This window comes from Choloepus didactylus, chromosome 7 (assembly GCF_015220235.1).
Source record: "Choloepus didactylus isolate mChoDid1 chromosome 7, mChoDid1.pri, whole genome shotgun sequence".
Lineage (NCBI taxonomy): Eukaryota > Metazoa > Chordata > Mammalia > Pilosa > Megalonychidae > Choloepus > Choloepus didactylus.
In genome coordinates this window covers 127,847,125-127,872,467 of record NC_051313.1, presented here as the reverse complement: position 1 = coordinate 127,872,467, position 25,343 = coordinate 127,847,125, and the positions used below count along the sequence as shown (strand labels likewise).

General features: G+C 36.0%; 1 protein-coding gene across 12 annotated transcripts in view; it reads left to right on the top strand.

The window, feature by feature from the left end:
• Positions 1–25,343, top strand: part of CARMIL1 (capping protein regulator and myosin 1 linker 1) — a 292,788-nt gene that overhangs the window by 206,702 nt on the left and 60,743 nt on the right. For all 12 annotated transcript variants that reach the window (XM_037842684.1, XM_037842686.1, XM_037842691.1 and 9 more), the window contains 3 exons: positions 2,658–2,756; positions 11,912–12,040; positions 13,159–13,290. In XM_037842684.1, coding sequence (XP_037698612.1) covers positions 2,658–2,756; positions 11,912–12,040; positions 13,159–13,290 — 360 coding nt within the window. The remainder of the gene's footprint in view (positions 1–2,657; positions 2,757–11,911; positions 12,041–13,158; positions 13,291–25,343) is intronic.

Below are 25,343 nucleotides of genomic sequence, written 5' to 3'. Positions count from 1 at the left end.
AATTTGTCACCAGGAGAAAAAGTTGGAAAAAACTTCAAGAAGAATTTGGAAAATTATATAGGTCAGAAACTGAGATCTATATAAAGAAAAGAATAAATGAAGGTCAAATCAAATATATTTCCTGTCCCTAATTGACCTAACAGACAACTGTTTGCTTAATAATAATAATGTATTGGGTGTTTAGAGCATTTAAATCAGTGAATTGAGTGGATAACAGTGTTACAAGGGACAGGAGGAAAGAATTGAGATCATTTTGTTATAAGGTATCTGTATTCCCCTTGAAACAATATGGTGTTATTTGAAAGTGGACTTAAATTAGTTATAAATGTATATTGTAAATTCTAGGGCAGTCACTAAAAAACTTTGAAAAGATGTACAATTCATCTGCTAAGAGAGGAGAGAAAATGGAATCATGCAAAATGCTCAAAACCAGAGAAGGCAGAAAAAGGGGAAGATTTAAAAAATAATGAAAAGAACAACAGTTACAAACATGAAATTAGATCAGCTATATCAAGATATTACTACAGAGCAGAATACTAAACATAGAGAAAATGGGGACCAAGAGCAGAGGAGGATACAAATATGTTAATTGGAAAATGTATGGTTTTTTAAATGAAAAATTAGTGACTTTAATGTTCATGTTTATTGGTTTTTTTTTTTAATGACACTTATCACACTCATACATTCAAATTTTCATTTTAACAGAATTCTAGCTTCTGGAATAAATATGGTTCTTTAATTTTACTAAAGAAAAATTATTTTGATTCTATATTCAATCTTTATAATTTTTTTTTTTTTTTCTTTTTTAAATATATGATTCCTTTTAAAGTGCCAGGATTTTTGCTTCTTGTGCTGCTGCTATTTCCGACAGTGAGACTGGCTCTAGACTGTATCTCCAGGTTTGCCATTTGCTGACCAGGAAACGTGATAATCATCGTTTGGCCCTTCTCTTTCTATTTGACTTCATCTGGGCCTCAGTCCTTAGCCCCAAAGGGAATTCACTGCCCTTGGTCTGAAACGGTGCCTGGAAGGGAAGCTTACCTGCTAAACCATGATATGAATAATTTCAGTGGTGATGTGTATTTGACTAATATTAAAGATACTTGGAAAATGTTATTCTTTCTGCCCATTGAGCTGGTTTTCAGAAACAAGCTTTGAATGTTATTTTTCTAAAAATTTCCTTCCAGGCTTAGACTGTGAAGCTTGGGACACTTGGGGAAGTCCATCAGTGCCTGAGCCAGCCTTGGCTACCCTGCCTGGGCCTGAGCGGAGCCTCCAGAATAAACAGGCTGCTCCCAGAATTAGGCCATGGCCGGTGCTCTATGAGGCTGAATGTTATTTGGCTCTTGAAGTCAAATAACAAAACAAAATTCCCGAAACTTGGTGGCAGTACGTGCCTGTCATATTTTAGGGCAAGGCGCTTTCTAGAAGAAACATTTTACATTGTTGGCAATGTCACCTTGAAAAGAGATGACTTCTCGGGAAGCAGCAAAAGCAAGTTAATATAATTTAAAGCCATGGCATTTAATATGTCACTTTAATGATGTTTCATTTCAAGGATCTTTTCATTTTTATAATTTCTTCATTTACATTTAGTAGAAAGGTACATTTTGTTCTGCTTAATAGTTTCCAGGGAAATGGTAATTATAGTCTGACTTTTAATTGTTCCTAATTGCTATTAAGTAGTAGTCATTTTAGCATATGGAAAATTAAAATAAAAATGTAATAATGCTGAGTGCTTCACCATTATTAGAAGTTGTTAACTGGGGAATGGTAGTGACAATTAAAAGCCAAATGGTTAAGATGTATTTTTAAAAATAAACAACAAAAAACTTAGATGGTACAGCTTAGCCATCTCAAATCATTATTTAAATCCAGTATTCCCAATAATTAACCCTACATTTTTTTGTTCAATATATATTTAATACACATTATTTCCAGTTAAATGCTTTAATTCAATCCAGTTATTACCATTTGTCCACCTGAATTTTTCAAAGGAGATTGTTTATGTTTAAAAGTACAGATACCGAACAACTGCAGGACTTCCCCTTTCTTGTAGAAATCCATTTTCTTGCTATACGTTTACTAAAATCAGCCCTGTTTTGAGAAAATACGAGAATCTGTTAGATTATCAAAATAGTATATGTCTTTGAGTATACCAATCTATCTTTCAAATTTTGTAGAAATTTTCCCCCCCTTAAAATAAAGAATTTTCCAAGTGCTGGAATAAGTCTAAGAGGGTCAGGGAATAACATATGTACTCCTTGGGGAAATTTATTTAACTTCAAAACTGTTTAGCAGTTAAACAGTTTATGAGAGAGAAGACTTGAGATTGTCTGCAGGAGTGCTGAAAAGACCCTAAATGGGGTCTCTAACCCTGCAGGCAATTAAACTTTTGCTCATCTTTGCCAACTACCTAGTCACATAGTAATTTTTCCAGTTATCTGCAAGTTAAATTTCTAACTAAAAACACAAATAATAAAATATGGTCTTGCCTTGATCCCTCCTCCTGTATGTTTTGTGGGGTCGAGACCTGGGCAGAATATGTGTGTTAGTGGCTTTGCTTTTAAGTTCCCCCAACGGGCTGTTTCACTTATAACTTTTTTCTCTGCTGAGTCAAAATGTGTTCTTTACACATGCATGTGCTTAATTTCCAGATAGAAAACTATCTGCTCCGGAATCATGAGACTAGGAAATATCTCCAAGAGCAGGCCTACCGCTTGCAACAGGGAATTGTCACCAGCACCACCCAGCAGGTAACAGAGCCAGTCTCCTCCCAGGGCCACCTGTGCTTCCACTTGCTCTTAGCTGACCCATCTAATGGCAAAGGACTTACATTGTTTGAATCATTCCCAACAACATGGAATGGTTTCTGAAAAATGACAACAAGTGTGTAAGTAGATTTTGGGGGTAGGAGTAGAGATAAAGGGAGGGAAATATAGGCTATTTGTAATGACAAATCTGTGCTTTGAATTGCTGATGATTTTGTACCTTCTAAGATTGCCAGTAAAGTGTATTTTAGATTTATGTACAAATATTAGCAACCATGATTATAGATAATAAAATTTGAGGGCAATCAGATTAGCTACTCTAGGGACAGTCTGTTCCTTTCTCTCTATTCCCTCACAACCCCATGAGTAGGAAACAAATTTCTAGATTATTCTGAAGAGTTGAGAGTTTGTTGAATATTATTTGGCATTCGAGTGCTAAAGACAAACTGAGATACTTTACTGTTTTACTTCATTCCTATCCTTTCTAGCTAACTTGAGAGAGGGGGGAAAAGTAATTAAAGTGGTTTTTAAAAATATATATTGAATTTTTCCCTCCAAAAATAAAAACCAAAACAAAGGCTTATAAGATATTTGAGAAAAACCAATAGCATGTCAAAGAAAGAGCAGAATGAACCTAAGAACTGAGCCCACATAATTCAGAGTATAGCAGATGACATTTGAAAAATTGTTACTAGTGTGTTCAATGGGATTTGAGAGAATATTGAATCTATAAAGTAAGAATAGGTTGCTATGGAAAGGAGTAATCAGAGAATAAGAAATAATACCAAGAAATTAAAAATATGATTACTGTAATATAGAGTTAAGTAAAATGATAGGACAAAACTAAGCTATTTCTGTGCAAGAAAAAGTCAAGGAAACATGGAGATAAAAAATATGAGATGAAAAATATGAGAGCAAAGTAAGTTGAAATGGCAAATAGGCTCAAAATAACCAACATCCATCTAACAGGAGCTTAAAACTTTAAAAAAAGAGAGAGTATTTTCTTAGGGTAGAAAATAATAGAAAACCATTTCACATGAGCCTTGGGCTTAACGTGGCACACTGAAATTAATCAGAATGTGTGAGGAAAAGACCCATACCTAGAGTCATCCTGGTGAAATTTCAGAACACCTAGGATAAAGAACAAAAATTTAAAGAGTTCTAGAGGGAATAAATGGGCTATCTTAAAAGGAAGCAAGACCCAACCCTTAGCACTGATCCCAATTAGTGGAAGGGAAAAGAGGCAATACCACTGAAGTTCAGAGAAGGATTAATTTTGAGCCAAAAATTCTGTTCCAGGTATTCTATCAATCAGATATGAGAACAGAATAGAAATGTTTTCAGACATGGACTCAGCTATTTTACCCTGGTATTCCCCAGAAGAAAAAGTTACTTAAGGATATTTTTCAGCATTACAAAGAAAAACAATAAAGCACACAATGGGAAGGAATAAATAAGAAACTGTAGCGGAAAAGAAATCATAGAAAAGTTGAAAGACAGTTTTTTGAAAATTGCTACTTGGGGACCATTTATTTTGAGTGGCAGGGGTTAAAAGACATAGAATTATATGTTATTCTCTATGAGTAATATTATCATGATTTTGTGACTCCGTTTTAGTGGGTTAAAAAATTTAATATCAACTAAAACAAACGGGGACTTAGTTATTGTTAAATAAAAGAATGTAAATGTGGAAAATCTTGATAAGGTAAAATTAATGAAACTCACTAAAATTACGAGTTGAAGAGGGAGAAAGTTGAGTGGTAGTATAAGCATGCTAGCTAAATTTTTAGTTTTTATTTCACGTAATTAACTGTTGTACTCTAAAATATAAAGATAAATGTATTTTATTTTAAATGTGAATTACACAGTTATTTTAAATTTAAAGTGAAAGCCATCAGAAAAATTAAGGAAGCAGAATACTTGAAGTGTTTGTATCTGCAGATTGAGAGGAACTGACTGGTAGTGAAATTTTGGTTATTATAGACAAGTTTGTATGGATTGAACTATTTTCTTTGTGTAGATGTCATTAATTTTATTTTTTTCTTAAAAAAGAATAAAATAAGGTGTCCATAATAAAAGCAGTGTGCTAATATTTCAATTATTCATGGCTATGCATAGATATTTGTGAAAAAGTGTTCACCAAAATATTAATGATGGTTATCTCAAGTGGGAGAGATTGAGTTTTATTTTCTAATACTCCTCAGTAGTGGTTGACTGTTTTACAGTAAATGTGTATTTATATAAGAATTTGTGTTAAGGAAAAAAAAATAGTATGAGTATCAGTGAAGTAGCAGGGAGTATTGAGAAAGAAAACATTCTTTTGACCTTAAAAATCTGTTTCTTTTTTCCCTGTGTGAGATTAATATTAGCCAAGTACTTTATGGTTAACTGTTATTTCCTGGTTTTCACGTTTTAACATTCAATGCAACGAGAGTGCTGAAATCTTACGTTGAACCCTTGCCTTGGGTTTCTTTATGAGCTACTATGCAGGTTCATTTTTGTAATTCAATCTTTGAAACTTTTTCCTCATTCAGAAGGGATTTTGCCCTTCCAAAAAAATTACTGCAGCAACCTTTAATGGTTATTCTTATAAATAAGTTTCATCTGCTCAATGAAGAAAAATTTGTGCACAGGAGAACCATGCGGATATTTAATTCTGTGTAAGTGGCATCATTCTAAATTATTTGGATCATGAGAGGGGGTATATTGCTGTCTTTTTACTTTGGAGGTTTCTTAGGACATTATGACAAGCAGTTTCCAAACTTTAATATTTTCCATTGCTTTAGGGGGTATTTACCTTGACGTTTCCAGAACTCAGGAAAAGATAGAACAGACCCTGTGTGACTATTGCTTCTGCTGCTCTGAGCCCCATAGCCAGGCATCACACCCAGGTGCCACAAAGGACTTCAGATATGTTCCATGGAATGTTGATATCTTTCATGTTAGTCTCTTGACAGCCTTTGTACAGGAGAAATCTTTATAAGAGTCAACATTCCTCCTTTGCTCTTGGTCTCTTCTTTTCCTGCTCATAGCCCTCTTAAGCAGGGGTCAAAAACTTTTTCTGTAAAAAGCCGGATAGTGAATACTTGAGGCTTTGAGGTCCATCTGATCTCTTTCCAACTACCTGACTCTGCTGTTGTGTGAAAGCAGCCATAGACAAGACTAAATGAGTGAATGTGGCTGTTCCAATAAAACTTTATTTACAAAAGCAGGTGGCAGACCTGCAATTGACCTACTTCTGCTCTTAAATCTACTTACCATAAAAAAAAATGCAGTTTACTGTTTATAGCTCCTTGCATTGTTTTTGTTCACATGCAGACTTTTTGTACTTGCTGCCATGACTTCTTTGCTGTCCACTCAATTTGTAACCTTTTGAAATGTGGCCTCTGTCCCATCCGTCTACTGAAATGGCTCTCTCAAAAATTTCCTCATCCCCAAATCCAGGGGCCTTTTCCGTTTGTCATCTTTTGATGAAAGGAGGGAGTATCACACAGTGGTTAGGAACTTAGGCTGTTGAGTCCGTTAAAAAAGTTTAAATGCAGGCTTTGCCATTTGTTATCTGTGGGAACTGACCTAATCAGTTATTAATGTATTAAAGCCTCAGTTTCTTCATCTGTAAAATGGGGATGATGATAGCTCCTGTTGCAGAGTGTGCTGTGAGGAATAAATCAGATGAAATGATGCAGGCAAAGTACATAGCTCCTTGCCATATATGTTTGTTGCTGCTTTCATTTTTATCATGAGTACCATTGTCATTATTGACCAGGCTATCTGTTCCAGTTTGCTAATGGTGCCATTTTGCAAAATACCAAAATGGGTTGGCTTTTATAAAGGGGGTTTATTTGGTTACGCAGTTACAGTCTTAAAGCCATAAAGTGTCCAAGGTAAGGCATCAACAATTGGGTACCCTTACTGGAGACTATTGGCATCCAGAAAACCTGTTAGCTGGGAAGGCATGTGGCTGGCGTCAACTTCTTCCAAGTTGTGTTTCAAAATGGCGTTCTCCAAAATGTCAGTTTCAGCTTCCAATGGCCATCTTCAAAACGTGCCTCTCAGCTGCAGCTTGCAGTGAGCTCCTTCTGTCTGAGCTTTTATAGGGCTCCAGTGAACTAATCGAGGCCCACACTGAAGGGATGGGGCCACACCTCCATGGAAATTATCTAATCAGAGTTATGACCTACAGTTGGGTGGGTCACATCTCCATGGAAACAACCTAATCCAAAGGTTCCAACTTAGTCAACACTAATACATCTGCCCCTGCAAGATGGCATCAAAGAACATGGCTTTTTCTGAGGGATGTAATATATACAAACTAGTACACCATCTTTCTTAAAATTCACAGCTTGCTTCATTTGTCAGTGTCATGCTAACTATTTTTCTGCTTTTCTTGTCTCTTTTCTGTCCCCTTTCTTTGCAGCTCTTTCCATTCTCATCTCCCCAGTGCAGTGACTTTTCAATGTTTTGCACTTAGTGCTCTTTCCTTTTAGGTGTCTAATCTACTTCTGCAGTTTTAACGAGCTCATCTGTTGTGGATGACGCCTGGCGTTTATCCCTTCAGTCCCTCTCTCTTTCCAGGATACTAGCTTTTCAACTGCTTATTCAGCTTCTCCACCAGATGGCCCTCTGGTACATCAGGGTCACTGACCAAGACCAAAGTCATCCCATTGAACTCCTGACTTTGCCATTTCTCTCAGTGCCCTCATCGTTCACAGGGAATAGAACCTTAGAGTCATCTTGCTCTCCTCATATGCTTTCCTTGTCCAGAGGTCACTGTGTTCTGTCCATTTACCATCAAAGTGTCATTTGTAGCCATTCTTTTTTTTCCCATTTTACTGTCAGCCCTCTTGCCAAGGTTTTCATGAACTCCTTCCTACTTCTGTTAAAAAGAACTACAAGAGCACTTTATTCATTTCCTGTGTCTCCTGCTTTACACAGCTGATACCTTTTGTATCAGTCAGAGAAGCTGAGCTATAGTATTAAGAGTAAGGAATGTTTAGACCCTCACAATTGTGGGAGGAACTGAAGAAGTGAAGTTAAGAAAGGTGAGTTGGAGAATCAGGGAAGGATTCACCAACCAGGCCTCCTAATACATGGGTGAAGGGGACCAAGTTGGAGCTTATATAAAAGAAATCTAAACTGCCAGATTTCAGCCGCAAAGATGTATCTCTGATGGGGGAGCTCATTGGAGAGATTAATGGGAAGCTATTTCCTCTGTGAACTCTTCAACCTCTATGCCTCTGCTCCTGAGGGGTTTCAGGTGGGCCTGGGGCCACTATTGGTCAGCAAAACCATTGGTGGGAAGAAGAGCTGGACATAGAGCAGGGAACAGCAAGGACAAGCTGGAAACCCATTGGGCGCCTCTGCAGCTGTCACTGCCTGCAACGAGCTTCAGAGGATAAGGCTGCTATTGTACTAATACCTCTCAAAGCTCCTACGAGGTACTTTTCTACCAATTCTAACCCAGAACTGGATGCATAGTGAGATTATAGGGAACATACCTCCCAACTTAACCAAGTCGACACATTCTAGCACACTATCCTGATTAAAGTTCTAAAAGGAAGCTGTTCTCCATCACTTCCCGAGCCTCCAGGGGATGCTCTGTCTTGTACACCATATCCAAATTCTTTAGCTATGCTTGAATTGTTTGCTGTATTTCCTCAACCTAACCTTCCAGTCTGTTCTCCCACTAAAAGTTGCCTCTGTTCCTAAGCAGGAGATAGAAACCACACACCTCTGAAGGTGCTGCTGCTTGTGCTTATTCTTCTGTCTAAAATTCCCTTCCCTTCTCTCCATCTGTAGAAATCCTTCAGGGCCCAGCTAAAAAGCTACCTTCTACCTCAGCTAGACATGTTCCCTCCCTTGACCAAAATCTTTTAGAACTTTATATCATTCATTTACTCAATGAATAAATGCTCACTTAGGGTCTATCATATGGCAGGCACTATTTTAGGAAATGGGGATTAGGCAGTGAACAAAATAAAATGTTCATGTCCTTGTGGATCTTATCTTATATGGCACTTTATGTCTTGTACTATTTCTTTCCAGTTCCAGGTTTTTAAGTTGCTTGATGTCGAAGAATGTATCTTATTCAGGACTGTATCACCTTCATTGCCAAGTGTTTGTTCTGTGTATTTCTCTTGAATTGAATAAAGAAATAGATATGTAGGAAGATAAAATTTTCATGAACAAATGCAAAGGAAGATATGAATAAGCTATTTGCTGAAACTAAGATTAGTTGTCACAACTTGTGAGCAACCAAAGATGGCATTTATTGCTAACAATTCTAAGTCCTACACTTGGGTTCAACAGCTGAACAAATCTGAAAAAGACTAATCAGTCACCAGCAATGAATTAGTTGTGTGATGTGGTTGCCAAAGAAGCCAATTTGACCTGTACTACTTTAATGGAAATTTCTGCAGTAAAGAAAGTGATAATCTTGTTTGGCTCTGTGTTTACCAGTCCACTCCTCCTCTGTTATAATCCATTGTATTGAGGGGGAATACTTCACAAGCGTTCTAAAGAGAAGAGAACATTCAGGGGAGAAGTGATATGGAACATAAGGAATCTCAGAACTGTGTCGTGGTAGAACATGTCAGGGTCGTTCCTTTTACTGGGAAGGTTTAGCCTGAAGAAGAAATTAGAGGAGAAAAGATAGCTATGTTCAAATTATGTGAAAGAATGTTCAGGATATTCTCAAGGGGAAGATGTGGGACCTGTAGGAAGGATGTGGGAAGACAGATTAGGATTCAAAATAAAGGCCATGTCCCAGATGAGAAGTGAATTTCTTGTCATTTTGGGTGTTCAAACTCATAGTAGTCAACACTTATACTGTGTTGCTTTAGAAAAACTAAACACCGTGGTTTATGGTGAAGGAGAGTGATTAAACTAAAAAGCCTGAGTCTTTTTATGAGAGGTCTTTTGATGGGATGATCCAAGAAAAATTTAGTCTTTCAGATTACAATCTTCTTTATTTTTCATACTTGTAGGCCATTGGTTCTTGAAATATGAACCAGTAGTCAAAATCTTTGATTTCCTTTTCTTTTCAGGATTCTCAGTTTGCAGTCTGTGGAATCATTCTGTGTCATCTTAAATGAATCTTTTAACTTTTCTGGGTCTGGAGCTCTTTAGGTGTAAAAAATCTGAACGTGACTTATGTGGGTATGCTAAACTTTAGCAAGAACATGCTCAGAAGAATCTTTGAAACATGAGTTTTTATGTCCTCCTTGAATTGAAGAACTAAATCCTTATGTTTCTTTTTGATGTGATTGAAAACTGCTCCATTTAAAGACCATTGTGTTGAGTTCATTTAAACCCCCTCGGTGAAATCTGGACAGCACCCATTTCATAGTTATCTTTGGTCTCTCCTGATTATTAAAGATTATTAAAGATCTTTATAGTGCCACATCCACATGCTTCTCAAATTTGTCTTTTGTGGTCCCAGACATATATAAGGTCCTTTCTTAGTATGTGGCTTATTTTGTCTCTGGAAATTAGGTAGTTAATGCATAGCTTTTTAAAGTTATGAATTATTGATGATCCTTTTTGCTTCAAGAAGCACAGAACAATACATTAGTTAGAAGAGTTCAAATTCATCTCAAGAAGATTTTTAAAATCTTTCAGTTAGTTCTCTGCAGGGCACTGTGTAAATATAGAAAGTAAAGATATGATCCCTTGCCTATAAGCTTACATTTTAGTTGGAGAGGCAATGCAATGTGAGAAGCATCATGCGTATAACTTTCATTTTCCCACAGGGAGCTCAAGATAGTTCACTTACATAGCTTCAATGTATTTTACAGTAATATGATCTGTTCTTAATGTACTTCAAAGTTGACATTACTGATCCTTTGTCAATCGAGTAAGTGTTTTGAGTGCTGTTACTTTACTTGGTTGTCTTCATAATATGCTAGACAAGAAGATGGGGGTAGACATTATGGACCTTATTTTATAAAAGTTAAAGGTGAGAGAGATGGTGCTGCAGCAAGTGGGCGCAGGGTCTGTAATCAGACTTTGTTTCTGACTGGTGTAGGGAAGTTTCTATTTATTTTGGGATTTAGTAGGGAAGAGAGGCTTCCCTACTAAACTTTGGCTTCCTGTAGTTGTGATATCAAATAATTCAAAATAAATAGAGAAGTGTGAGTTTAAATTCAAAAGAATATTACCAGATTGTTAACCCTTGCCAGACAAATTATCAGACCCAAGTGAAGTGTCTGGAGAATTAATGAGATTTATTTTTTTTTAAACATGAGATAGACAACCTGCAGCTCTCATCAAAATACTGGAGAAACTTTTTAAGCCAAACTCTGTTTTTTTTCCTTCAGATCTGTTAGCTTGCTTGATGTTTCTTCCTCTTCTTACCAGATTGTTAACCCTTGCCAGACAAATTATCAGACCCAAGTGAAGTGTCTGGAGAATTAATGAGATTTATTTTTTTTTAAACATGAGATAGACAACCTGCAGCTCTCATCAAAATATTGGAGAAACTTTTTAAGCCAAATTCTGTTTTTTTTTTCCTTCAGATCCGTTAGCTTGCTTGATGTTTCTTCTTCTTCTTATAGGTATAAATATATCAGAGCATAATCTTACCTTTTTTGTAATACAGCTTTTGTCTACGATAGTGATTTACCATTTCCCTTTGGGTGTTATATTTATTTTTTGGTGGCTCTTAATTTACATAGCTGACTACCTGATATGATTGAATTAATTTAAAAAATTACTTTCCAGGGGATGTCCTGGTTTCCATAATATTGGAACCAACTGGCTGTGGGCCTCAAGTTGTTGTCAGCTCAACAGTCTGTGGCGTATTTCATTTCTCTTTTTCCCCTGTACTTAGTCCTTTGTCTGGCAAACAGAGAGCACTTAATAAAAGTTAATGAAGGAGAATTATTGTCTAGCAAAATATCTTTCAGTAGCTACAAGATTCTGAATCACAAAGAAGTTTTCACTTTTGTTCTACATTCTGCATTTCCTAAGGCAGGAAAGGGGACCAAAATGTCTTATGTGTTTTTCTGGAGTTAATGTTGCCAAAGGTTTCTTATGTAGATAAAGCAAATCAATAATTGATCATAAGCTGCGTTCTCGAAGATTCTAGTTAGAAGATGTTTTCATCCCCATTCACTCTGTGTTTTTATGGTTTGGAGCAGATGATTGACAGAATATGCGTGAAAGTACAAGACCATCTCAACTCTTTACGAAACTGTGGGGGAGATGCTGTCCAGGAAGACTTAAAATCAGCAGAGAGGCTCATGCGTGATGCTAAGAATTCTAAAACGGTGAGTTTGACTGTAGGCTATGTAAGTCTTGCATATTAAATAAAGAAATGAAGACAGTTCAGGTTGTAGACCCCAGTGAAATGTAAACTCTCCAGTGTCTGTGATGAAAAAGAGAGATTTTAGCATGGATAAATCAATAATCAAGAAATCAAATTTTAGAAGCTATAAAATGATGTGATTTGCTGCAAAATTAGTGGGAGGAGGGCGGGGCAGGAAGTCAGTAGGAGTTTAGATGAAACAAGTTTTGACATGAATTTGTATTCATTGAAGCCTGTTGGTGAATTCATGGAGGCTTTTTATACTATTTTCTTATTCTTGGGTACGTTTTAACTTTTCTGTAATGAAATGATTTTACAAAATTCAGTTTTAGAAACTAGTTCCAACTTTGGTTGGTACCAGTTCCACAAGGGTACTAACGAGTAGCAAAGTGAAGAATTGGTCTTTGCCTCCTATGCTAATTACCAATAACCAGAATATAGAATGAAAAGCAAAGGGTCAGTATGATTTACAAAGGATGTAACTGGGTCCTGAACACTGAGAGGTTGTAGTTTAAATGAATAACAACTCTTTTAAAATTATTCTACTTTGAAGATGATGGCACAAAACTCTCCTCTCTCATCTCTGTAAGGAAGCTTTAATCAAAAGATTTTGTTCCTCAAAGTCTGACTTAATAGAGAACTAACTGGGAGTCAAACACCTGGGATCTCCTCCTGGTTCTGGTATTAGAATCAAACAAACAGTGAATGTCTTAGGTAAGGAACCTTGTGGATTAGTCAATTCTCTCATACCCCAGATGAGGGCATTAAGGCACAAAGGGGTGATGTACTCTTTCTGTGGTTTCAAAGCAGGTTAGTGACCAAGTGGCCAACATGGAGGTTTCCTAATCCCCAGTGTAGTGTTTCTTAAAGTTGCAGTGATTCGTTGCATAATGCCTAAAAAGTATGTGGGCCTCAGTTCAATAATCGGTAAGAGGGGTCTTTAATTAAAGGAGATTATTCCTAATAATACTTCTTCAAATACTGGCTTTCTCCACCATTTTCATTAACTCTTCAGTGACTTTGGTGCTTATTTAAATATTTGTTCAGTTATGGAGAGTTTACTTTTAATTTTTCTTTCAGTTGTTACCCAATTTATACCATGTTGGTGGTACATCTTGGGTGGGAGCCGGTGGCTCATTATCCAGCCCAATTCAGGATACCCTGGAATCAATGGCTGGAGAAGTTACTAGAGTTGTAGATGAGCAACTAAAGGTTTGTGTCTCTTATTATTTTGGGAAATGAAATTGTTATGATCCAAATATGTATGATAGCATTTCCTACCATAGCTACATGTTTTATAGATGTGTGTGTATGTGTGTATGTGTAGATGCACATGTAGTAAAAATTAAACAGTGTTTTTTCACAGCTTTTATAAGCTTTGGAATAATTTATATTATGAGGTCAAGTAAAATCTCTCAAAATTCAATTTCATTTTTAATGGTAAATTTCTAAATGTACTTAATATATGATATATTGCTGTGACTTCACTTGTAAGAGAATGGTTTTTACTTGTAGGGCAAAAAGAGAGGTCTGTTTCAAAAAATAATCTTGGATATTATACTTGATTTGGAGAATTGGAAACATGATAGGAGTTATGCTTACCACGCCTGGATGCTGCTTACCTGGAGATTTGCCCACTACCTAAATAGATAGTAGTCCTTGGAAGGAACTGGTTAGAAGGGATTTCAAAAAATGGAAAAGAAAACAGAAAACGAAATCTCTGAAGTTTTAGGAAAGTAGAGTAACTGAGGACCAGATTATTTTACATTCAGAAAGTTTTTATTATTTCATTTCTGCCTGGTTCAAGGACACCTTAAAAATTTTTGTCTAAATGTCTCTATTTGTCCTGTTTTCTTCTGAGAAAATAATTGCTGTGCCACATAAAGATTTGATATGCAACTCTGTGACTTTGTAGCTTGTTAATTACTCTCTTTGTAATGAAGGAGAAAAGGTTTTGGATTATTTAGGGGTTTCAGCCCCTGTCTTCCTTTGCATATAATGTAAAGAGATGCTTGTATGTCATTTATTTTATTTGTCCATGGTTTTGTGTTATTTTGTTTTGTTTTTGAATTTTTACTTGATTTGATTGTAAATTCTTCTCACTTCTTCTTGACCTCCAAGGCCACAACTCTTATAGGTTTTTTGTTTTTTATCTTTTCTCTCTTTGTGCTTAGTTGTTGTTTATTAAAATTGTTTTATTATTAGAGGAGTTGTGGGTTTACAGAAAATCCTGCATAAAATACAGGATTCTTATACCCCACACCACCACCACCACCTTGCACCAGTGTGGAACATTTGTTACAGTTGTTGTTAGCACTTTTTTATAAATGTATTACTTTTTCAACAATAGTTATATGTTTTATAATTGATGAAAGATTATTAAAATAGTATTACTAACTGTTGTCCGCAGTTTACATTAGGTTTACGTATTTTATTCCCATATACCCCTATTAACACCTAGCATTAGTATGGTACATTTATTATATAAAAGAATATTCTTACACTATTAACTGTAGTCCATCTATGCTAGGGTTCACTGTATTGTACAGTCCTATGTTTATCTGTCAGTTTTTATCCTAGTAACATATACGTCCTAAAGTTTCCCCTTTTAACGACATTCACCTATACAATTCAGTGCTGTTAACCACACTCACAATAGTGCACTGCCATCACCACCATCCATTTCCAAACGATCAACTTAATTAGAAATTCTGCACAAATTAAGCATCAGCTCCCCATTCTCTAGTCCCCCCCTTCTATCTTCAATATTCTAGATTGAAGCTCTGAGTTTGCTTATTATAATGAGTTCATATCAGTGAGATCATATAATATTTGTCCTTTTATATCTGGCGTATTTCACTCAACATAATGTCCTCAAGGTTTATCCATGTTGTCGCATGCATCAGGACTTCATTCCTTTTAACAACTGAATAATATTCCATCATATTTATAAACCACATTTTGCTTATTGGTTGATGGACGTTTGGGTTTCTTCCATCTTTTGGCGATTGTGAATAATGCTGTCATGAACATTAGTGTGCAAATGTCTGTTTGAGCCCTTGCTTTCAGTCCTTCTGGGTATATGCCTAGTAGCGGGTTTACTGGATCATATGGCAAATCTATGCTTAGCTTCCCGAGGAGCCACCAAACTGTCTTGCACATCTGCTGGTCTCTCCCTTCTCTTCTGATTTCTTTGCTTTCAGCTTCTTACCTCAGTGGCTTTCTCTCTCTGTCTCTATTCATTCTGTTTATAAAGGACTCCAGTAATAGGATTAAGTCCCATCCTAATTGAGGCAGCTCACACCCTAACTGAGGTAGCCTCATCAATGAACAGATTAGATTTAAGAACATGTTTTGTTTTGTTTTGTTTTGGGGTGGGAGGGGGGATACACACAGCTTCAAATCACCATGGTAGGAAAAATGTGTTTTTCTTACAATCCATATTCAGTTTCTTATAAATTACTGTGGTCCTTATTTATTTCATTAAAAATAACAGATTTTCCTGGACACAAAGGACCGCCACAAATTCTCTAAAATTAACGTATTAGTACAACCCGAAATGAATAAATTATTTTTTAAAAAATTATTTTGTAAAAATAACATATTAAAATTTTTAAAGGGAGGGGGACCACAGGCCTGGATTCGTGTTTTGGGTTTGGTACTAGCTAGCTATGTGCTCAGAGCAAGTTGTCTAACTTTTCTGGACCTAGTTTCCTTTTTGTACGAGATTGTCTTAGTGTTGAGATGATCAGGACGATTCTTTTCAGCTTTAATATTCGATCATCCTGAATTCCTGGTCAGTGGTAGAAATTCTGAATATTGGGTGAGAATAAGTTCAAATAGCTCTTTGAGCAAATTTTCAAAAGTATTATTTAAGAAAGCCATATTATTATCTAAGTGACTGGATGTGCCACCTTTCTGAACAAACTTCCTGGAAGGGAAGAAAACGGTGAGTTTGGAGAAATTCCTTCTTTGAAAAGAGGCGATGTTTTTTCTGGACTGGCCAATCTTAGGTATTTTTAAAAGATAAACCTCCACCTGTTTTTTATCTTTTGATTCTGACATTTATTCCAGGAGTAATAGTAGATGAGTAAGTGGAATCTGAATGTTTTAACATAAGGAAACTTACATTTTATTCTCCTGGACTTAAATTTTAGGGCATTTGTTTTGGACCAGGAAATTCTTGATTTCATTTCTGGCTTAAACCAAGTAATTCTTTGCTGGTAAATTTCAGGTTTACTTAGGAAATGAGGTCTGAGGGGTGTAGGTGCCTGTTTGTTAAGTATTAGCTCAGTTTGGTGAAAGAAGAGTTCTCTGATTGTGTTTTTCTTTTCCTTTTTTTTTTTTTTTTTTCAATTTTGTACACTATATTTTCCAAAGCAAGTGCAAGAGAGGTTTCAGAGTACTTTAGTGTATGGAAGTTGAATTTGCTTATAATGAATTACAGCAAGCTGTTGGCTCATTGTGACAATATGAGAATGCACAACTGCCATGTTAAGGGTATTAATCTAATTTATTTCACAAATGTACTGGTTTTCTAAATCTGATTATTTTTACAGTGAAGAAATCTACTCCCTAGTTACTCTCATTTGGGAGATACATGCAAAATAAAATCTGATTATCACAGAGATAGTTTACTAAGAATTTCAAGAATTGATGAAAGATGAGCACCTTGAGATTTAGGGCACCCAGCAAAACCCAAGCAGGATGGATCTGTTTTTATCTATCCTGCTTTGGTTTTACTGGGCATGTTAAATCTGAAGCAGAGAGACTAAGTTAGGAGTTGTACTGCATTCCTAGAGGGGAATTAAGAAGTGTTTGGGATCATTTTTGATTGTCACATGACCAGCAAGGGAAGGGGACAGTGGTCCTAGACATCCTGCAATACAAGGTTCAGTTACACACTGCAAGGAATGCTCCTACCCAAAATGGCAATAAAAAAGGCATCACTAGAGCTGAAATAGGTCAGTGTACAATGTAAAAAGGTCCAATTTGTCAGAAATAGATAACAGTTTCAATCTGGTATATATCCAATATGACTCCATATGTACCAGCATATTTGACAAAATTATAAAGAGAAATTTGACAAATTCGCCATTATGGGGATCTTTAAAAATGACTCTCTCAGTAATCTATCAATAAACAAAAAGAATAATGACAGACAAATTTTTAAGAGTGATCTAGTGGACCTATATCATCAGTGCCCCCTCATCAATAGGCGAATGTAAGTTCCTTTCAAGGTTACATGGAATATTTATGGACATTGCCCATGAGGTCATATAGAAAGTTTCAACATTTTTCAAAGTCCATAATCTCTGGTTCCATTTCAAATAAATTAGAAATCTGTCAAAAAGATAACAACAAAGGGGAAAAAAAAACCCACATCTTTATAAATTAAAAAATCACTTCTATCCATGGGTCAAAGTTGTGGGCGTTATTTAAGTTAGAGTATATTTAAAATTGAACAATAATGTTCAGTATCAGATGTTTAATATCAATAAAGTTCAGTATCGACCTGTGAGATTCAACTAAACCACTACTAAGAATGAAATGAATAATCTTAAATGCTAATATTGGAGGTGAGAAAGGCTGAAAACTGATGAGCTAATAAGCATATGACAATTTAAGGAGAAAAACTGTCTCAGAATAAAACCAAGGAAACTATAAAAAGTATACTATATAAGAAAAAAATTAATGATAGGAAAGAACTATAATATATAATATAATACAAAACAGATTAGCCAAAAGTTGATTCTTGAAAATGCTAATAAATAGACAAGTAAGCTCTTGGCAAGATTAATCTAAAAAGAGAGAGAACAAGGAAGAGGCACAAATAAACATTATTGGGAATGAAAAGTTGGATATAAATGTAGATACACCATAGATTTTAAAAGGCAATAAGAGAACATTATGTTCCATATTATACCAAATAATTTGAAAACTAGACAAAATTGGCATGGAATTTCTAGTATAGAAATAGAACTAGGTATAACCAATAAAGAAGGGAGAATTACCGGCCATTTTCATTTATGAACATAAACGGGAAAAACTTAACTCACTAGTAAACTACATCCAGTTATGTATAAAAAGTAACAATGTATTATGACCAAGTTGGGTTATCTAGAAACACACATTAGCAGAGTATTATCATCTCCATCGATGAAAAAATTGATAAAAGTCAATACCCATGTATGATTTAGGAGAAAAAAAATCATCAGCAGACTAAGAATAGAAGGGGACTATCTTAACCTGAAAAAAGGAATCAATATAAAAACTAAGCAAATATCATGATTAATGACCACATATTTAAAACATTTCCTTTGGGGAAAGGTACCATTATAATGGAGGGATCTGGTGGATACTCTTTTTATTTTTTAGACAACTTTATTTGAGGTATAATTTACATACAATAAACTGGACCCATTTAAAATATATAATTCAAAAGTGAGTTTGGTAACTGCATACAGCCATATATTCACCACCATAATCAAGATACAAAACAATTCTACCACCTTCAAAAGTTTGCAGTCAGCATCTCCCTTTATCTGTACCCTGGATAACCACTGAAATGCTTTCTATTACTATAGATTATTTTGCATATTCTAGAATTTGATATAAATGTATTCATGTGGTGTGTAGTCTTTGGGGGTTTCTCTTGATCACTTAGCATAATGGTTTTGAGATTCATCCACATTGTTGCATAAATCATTAGCTTGTTCCTTTTCTTTGTTGAGTAGTATTATATTGTGTGAATAGACCACACTTTTCCATTCACTTGTTGATGAACTTTTGGGTTATTACTAGGTATTAGGTATTAAAAATAGAAGTGTTTTGATCATCTTATACAAATTTTTGTGTGGACACAGATTTTCTTTCTCTTGCATTAAATACCTATGAGTGGAATTGCTAGGTCATATGTTAGGTGTGTGTTTACCTTTGTAAGACACTACTAAACTGTTTTCCAAAGTGGTTGTACTGTTTTACATTCCCACCAGTAGTATATGAGAGTTCCAGTTGCTCCACATCCTCATCAAAGCTTGGTAATGTCAGTCTTCAAGCATTCTCATGGGTATATGGCTGATTCCTGTGGTTTTAATTTGCATTTTCCTAATGGCAAAAGATAATGGCTTGTGGCCATTCTTGTGTGTGTGTGTGTGTGTGTGTGTGTGTGTGTGTGAACATTTGTTTAAATCTTTTGTCCATTTTAATTGGGTTTTTTCTTTTTTATTATTGAGTTGTAACAGTTTTTTAAAAGTATGTTTTGGATATAAATGCTTTGTCAGACACAAGTGTTGTGAATCCTTTCTCCTTTGAATTGCCTTTTCATTTCCTTAACAGTGTCTTTCAAAAAGCAAGCATTAATAGGGGTATTCGCCTACCCCACCTCGATGGTTGCTAACATGACCACAGACATAGGGGACTGGTGGTTTGATGGGTTGAGCCCTCTACCATAAGTTTTACCCTTGGGAAGACGGTTGCTGCAAAGGAGAGGCTAGGCCTCCCTATGGTTGTGCCTAAGAGCCTCCTCCTGAATGCCTCTTTGTTGCTCAGATGTGGCCCTCTCTCTCTGGATAAGCCAACTTGAAAGGTGAAATCACTGCCTTCCCCCCTACGTGGGATCAGACACCCAGGGGAGTGAATCTCCCTGGCAACGTGGAATATGACTCCCGGGGAGAAATGTAGACCCGGCATCGTGGGACGGAGAACATCTTCTTGACCAAAGGGGGATGTGAAAGGAAATGAAATAAGCTTCAGTGGCAGAGAGATTCCCAAAACGAGCGAGAGGTCACTCGTGGGCACTCTTACGCACACTTTAGACAACCCTTTTTAGGTTCCAAAGAATTGGGGTAGCTGGTGGTGGATACCTGAAACTATCAAACTACAACCCAGAACCCATGAATCTCGAAGACAGTTGTATAAAAATGTAGCTTATGAGGGTGACAATGGGATTGGGAAAGCCATAAGGACCACACTCCACTTTGTCTAGTTTTATGGATGGATGAGTAGAAAAATAGGGGAAGGAAACAAACAAAGGTACCCAGTGTTCTTTTTTACTTCAATTGCTCTTTTTCACTCTAATTATTATTCTTGTTATTTTTGTGTGTGTGCTAATGAAGGTGTCAAGGATTGATTTAGGTGATGAATGTACTACTATGTAATGGTACTGTAAACAATCGAAAGTACGATTTGTTTTGTATGACTGCGTGGTATGTGAATATATCTCAATAAAATGAAGATGATTAAAAAAAAAAAAAAAAAAGCAAGCATTAAAATTTTTTCATGCTTTTGGGGTCCTAGCTAAGAAATCTGTGCCAAGATCATAAAATTATTAAGTTTTCTTCAAGAAATTTTTTAGTTTTAGCTTTTACATTTAGACCTATGACCCATTTCAAGATAGTTTTTGTGTAAAGGGTATGATAGTGGTCAAGGCTCTTTTTCTTTCCTTTTTGGCATATGGATAACCAACTGTTCCAGCACCATTTTTTGAAGATTTTTCTCTCTCCATTGAATTCCTTGACATCTTTGTCAAAAAACAATTAACCACATATGTTTGGGTCTATTTATTGACTTTCTATTCTGGCCTATTGATCTATATGTCTATTCTTTGCCAATAACACACTGTCATTGGTTAGTGTTGCTTTATAATCTGTTATAAAATCAAGTAATACAAGTCCTTGCACTTTTTCTTCTTTTAAATTGGTTTGACTTTTCTAGGTCACTTGAATTTCCATATGCATTTTAAATTTAGCGTATTTTCACAAAAGTTTTGCTGGAAGTTTGATGGTTTTTGTATTCAATCTTGTTCAGCTTGGGTGGCATTGTTGCCTTTAAATGTTGGGTAGTGGGCATCATTTTAAACCAAGTAATCACACTTAGCACCAAAGATAATGAAATGTGCCTCATAATGTGATGCCATGAGAAACAATATTGCATTACCTATGTAGTATTAGGCCCCAAATGTTTAACCTAAATGTAATTCCCAGGAAACAATCAGACAAATCCAGAATGGAGAACATACTATAAAAGAGGTGGCCTGGATTCTTAAAAAAAAAAGAAAGAAAAGGTCAGTGTCATGAAAAATAAGCAAAAACATCAACAACATAAAGTTGAGAGACTATATAAAGGAGATTAAAGAGAATGGTAACCAAATGAAATGACTGAACCTTGATTGAATCTTGAATTGAAAAAAAAAATCGCTGTGAAGAACAGGTTTTGAATAGCTGAAGAAATTTGAATGTGGTCTGTATATTAGATGTTTAAGTTTCTTGGATATGAGAATGGTGTTATACAAGGTTTACGTCAATGTTTGTAAGAGATAACGTGCTGATGCCCTTAGTCATGAAGCATCATGATGCCCACGGCTTACTTTCAAATGATTTGGCGAGAGAAAGCAAATGTTGCAGATTATTAGCAATCGGTAAATCTTAGGGAAAGATGTTAAGGATGTTTGTTGCCCTATTCTTTCAACTTTCCTGTAGATCTCAGATTTATTTTTAAATAAAGGGGGGGGGTCTTTAAATCAGAAATTGTGCAAAAATGAAAGTCTTAACCAGTGCAATATGACAATCAAAAGAAATGAAAAATAAGAGGATAAAAAAGGAAGAAATAAATGATCATAAATTGCAGATTTTATGATTGTCTACATTGAAAATCTGAAAAAGAATTTGCAGATAAATTATTGGAATTAGTAAGATAAGGTTACTGGAGATAGAGCAATTTACAAAAATATATTGCATTTCTATTTAGCAGCAACAAATAGTTAGAAAATGTAATTTAAAAAATTGTCCCTATTTTAAAGAGCAACAGAAAATATAATGAACCCAGAAATAAAGCAAACAAAAGATATATAATACCTCAATAGAGAAAAATTATAAATCTTGATCGCAAGTCTTTGGAGAAACTCAAAAACTCAATTAAAATATATGCCATGTTTATGTATAAGAAGAGTCAGTGCCACATAATGTCAGTTTTTCCCAAATTCATCTATTAATTGAAGGCAATTCTAATAAAAATTCCAACAGGTTTTTAATGGTGCTGGGCAAAGCTGATTCTAAAATATATGGAAAAGCAGTGCTCAAGAATAGTCCACATAGTTATGAAGAACAACAGGAAGACTAAGACTTAACAAAAATCTAAATACTAGGACACTATGCAGAGGTAGACAAACCAATGAAACAGAGACCCCAGAAATATACTTACACATATGTATGAGCCTTAGAAATGACAGAGGTAGCATTGAACATAAGTGCATGGACTATTCCATTCCCACACTCAGTGAGTTCCTGGAGTTATAAAAACATTTATGAGTTCCATAGAGTTTGTTCCAAGAAGTGTTCTAGGCCTTGGGGATACAGTGTAGAACTTTACAATCTGATGAGAGAGATACAAGAGACAACAGACAATCGCCATGAGGCACCATTTCTGTTTCTGGGGCCTGGTGCCTCTTGGTTTCCATGAACTCACAAAATTACATGCAAAATTGCCTATGTAACTTTTCTGTATGAGTGTTCATCAAATTCTGAAAGGGGTCCAAATTCGTTAAAAGTCACTGAATTCTTGACCATTGTATGACATATGTATAATAAGATTCTTACTGGGTATTATGGGATCACCAAAGAGTGTCATCACACATAGCTTGGTGTACAAAGGGAGTAGGGGGAGAAGAAACTCTTCTCAAAGGTAATACATGAGCTGAGTGTGGAGAGAATTCTAGGCTGAGAGAACAGAATGTAGAGCACAGAGAGAGAACCTGATCATGTGAGAACTGCAAACTGTAATTGGGTATGAATAATTCTAAAGGGAATACAGAGAGATGGCAAGAAATGAGGCTAAAAGTTAAACTGCCACCAGATTGCAGGGGTTTCTTTGCAATTTGAGGAAATGTCTAGGAGTAAAGTTAACATTTTTTTGGAGATTGAGGTGGTAGAGAGGGTTCAGGTTAGGAATAGTCTAGGGAGACTTGCAGATTTCTGACCTAGGTTGGTGCCATTCATCACCCTAAAGAACTTAGCAAAGATGTTTAATTTTGCTGTTGTAATTATTGTTGTTTGGGTAAGGTTGAGGGGGAGGACGAAACATGTTGTGGTTGACCTTTCTATTGGAGAATATCCAGGTGGAAATGCTTAACAGTCTGTATTACACATGCATTTTATCATGTGTATTATACATGTGACTGTAGATAAACATTTGAGTAGGAATCATTGGAATATAGATAGTATTTGAAATCAAGGGGAGATGAATGTTGAAGAAGAGGGTCTGGTGGGCAGTAGGGTCATAGAACTTGGAAGGAGACTGTTCAAGGTCTAGGCTTGAGGGCTCGACACAAAGGAGAGGTTTGGGGCCCCACTGGAAAATTTATCCTGCGATGGTTTCTCCCCTTTCTGCAAGCGCTGCCACCTCAAAGCTCAGCCTGGCAGCCTCAGGAGCTGTTGACACAAGCGAATAGGGGAAAAAAATTTGTAACAAAAGGAAAACAATGTTCCAGTCCACAGGCATTGGAGGAAGGCTGGAGTAGGATACAGAAGACTTCCCATCTCAGCCAAGTAACCTTGAGCAAGTCAGTTCTTTCCTCTTGGCCGCAACATCCTCATCTCTAAAACAGGGATGCTAAAATTCTGCCTTCACTAAAAGGGTTGTAATGTAGATCAAAGGAAATTATGGATGAAATTACTTTGTAGAGTATAAAGTGCTGCATTTTATTTTGGTCAGTGTTGGCAATAGAGGTGGTGGAAGAGAACGAAACTACAAAATATCTGTAGAAGTAAATGCCTAAGGCTAGCATATGACCTGTGGGTCATAGTCATAAAATCATGGATTTGTAGAGCAGAAAGAAATCTTAGAAATCATTTTTCGGGTGGGAACACAGAGATCTGGAAAGGTTAAGCTAGTCACATAATGTTCCACAAAAATTTCCCATCAGGACCTCCACTGGAAGCCAGGCCTCCTCTCTCTAGGCCTGGGGTTTTTTCGAATTAAATTAGCCCAGTAATGGAGGAGTACTTTCAGAAAGTCATTGATTTGGTAATGATTATGACAGAATCAAAATAGAATATTGATGCCCAAAGTTGTTCTTATCAGGAGTGCTGGACTTCTGGAACAGTAAGTGTTGAAGGCCAAAGGGGAAAAAAATTTGTCTTTAATTAATTTATTTGTATCTCTTACAGGTGATTGGTGTAGTAACTTTCTTGTAATAATGTACTAATTCAGTGATTATTCGACCAGAGCTATAGGGGACAGAGCACTGTCAAAATATTAATGGCTTGTGGAAATTTCTCAAGTAGCTGCCTCCCACTTTTCCTCACCCAGTTTTCCCCAAGAGCCTTATGAACAGCCTGCCAGCCCACTGCTCGTCCTACAGTATAATAAGAGTTTTTACTAGGGGGATTGTGCTGTGCATGTGAGCATGTGAGCCAGCCGCTGTACAGTCTTTCAGTAAGCACGCCACAGTAGTCCTTGTTAACTATGAAATAGGAATAGGAGCAAAGCCTGGACTTCAGAAACTGGGTTCACATCAATAAAAGCAGAACCTCTGAAATCAGATTAATAATGATTAATAATCTGTGATATACTGAGCTTTTATTCTGTGCTAGGCACTATTCTGAACACTTTGCATGTATATTATCATTTAATCCTCACTAGTCCTATAAGGCAAAAAATATTTTTTATTGCCATTTTATAGATGAGGAAAGTAAAATAGAGGGATCAGTAACTTTGTCCAATGTCATTCAGTTAGGATTAAAATTAGGTCTGACACTAAGGCTCATGCCCTTTCCATACTTACCAGCATGTCACCTTGGGCATATTATTTTAACTTCCTTTAGTCTCACATTCTTCAACTGTAAAATTATCATATGAATAGCTGCTCTACCCACCTTCGTAGATTTGAAAGAATAAAATGTGCGAACCGTTTTTCAAGCTCTGAAGTGCTGTATAAAAGTTTTTGACTGTTGTTAATGTGGTTTATAAAGTGCTATATAAACAGTATTTGTCTGTTAGTCTTTTTTAGTATTGCTATAATAATTATTATTTCACCTAATGCTACAAGGCTTTTCTTTAAAAAGAGTAAAACTGGCAGTAATTTCTTGGGTTTCCTGCTACTGTTGTTTTGGTAAGAGATTTTGAATGGGTCACCCTCATTTTGGGATTTCTGTGATTTGAAGGATCACACAAGACTTCCTAAGTGATATGTTGTCTGGGATATCTGTAACTTTATTTTCTAGAACCAGGGAGAAAAATCTGGTATGGTAATTAGTGGTAAAGGCTTG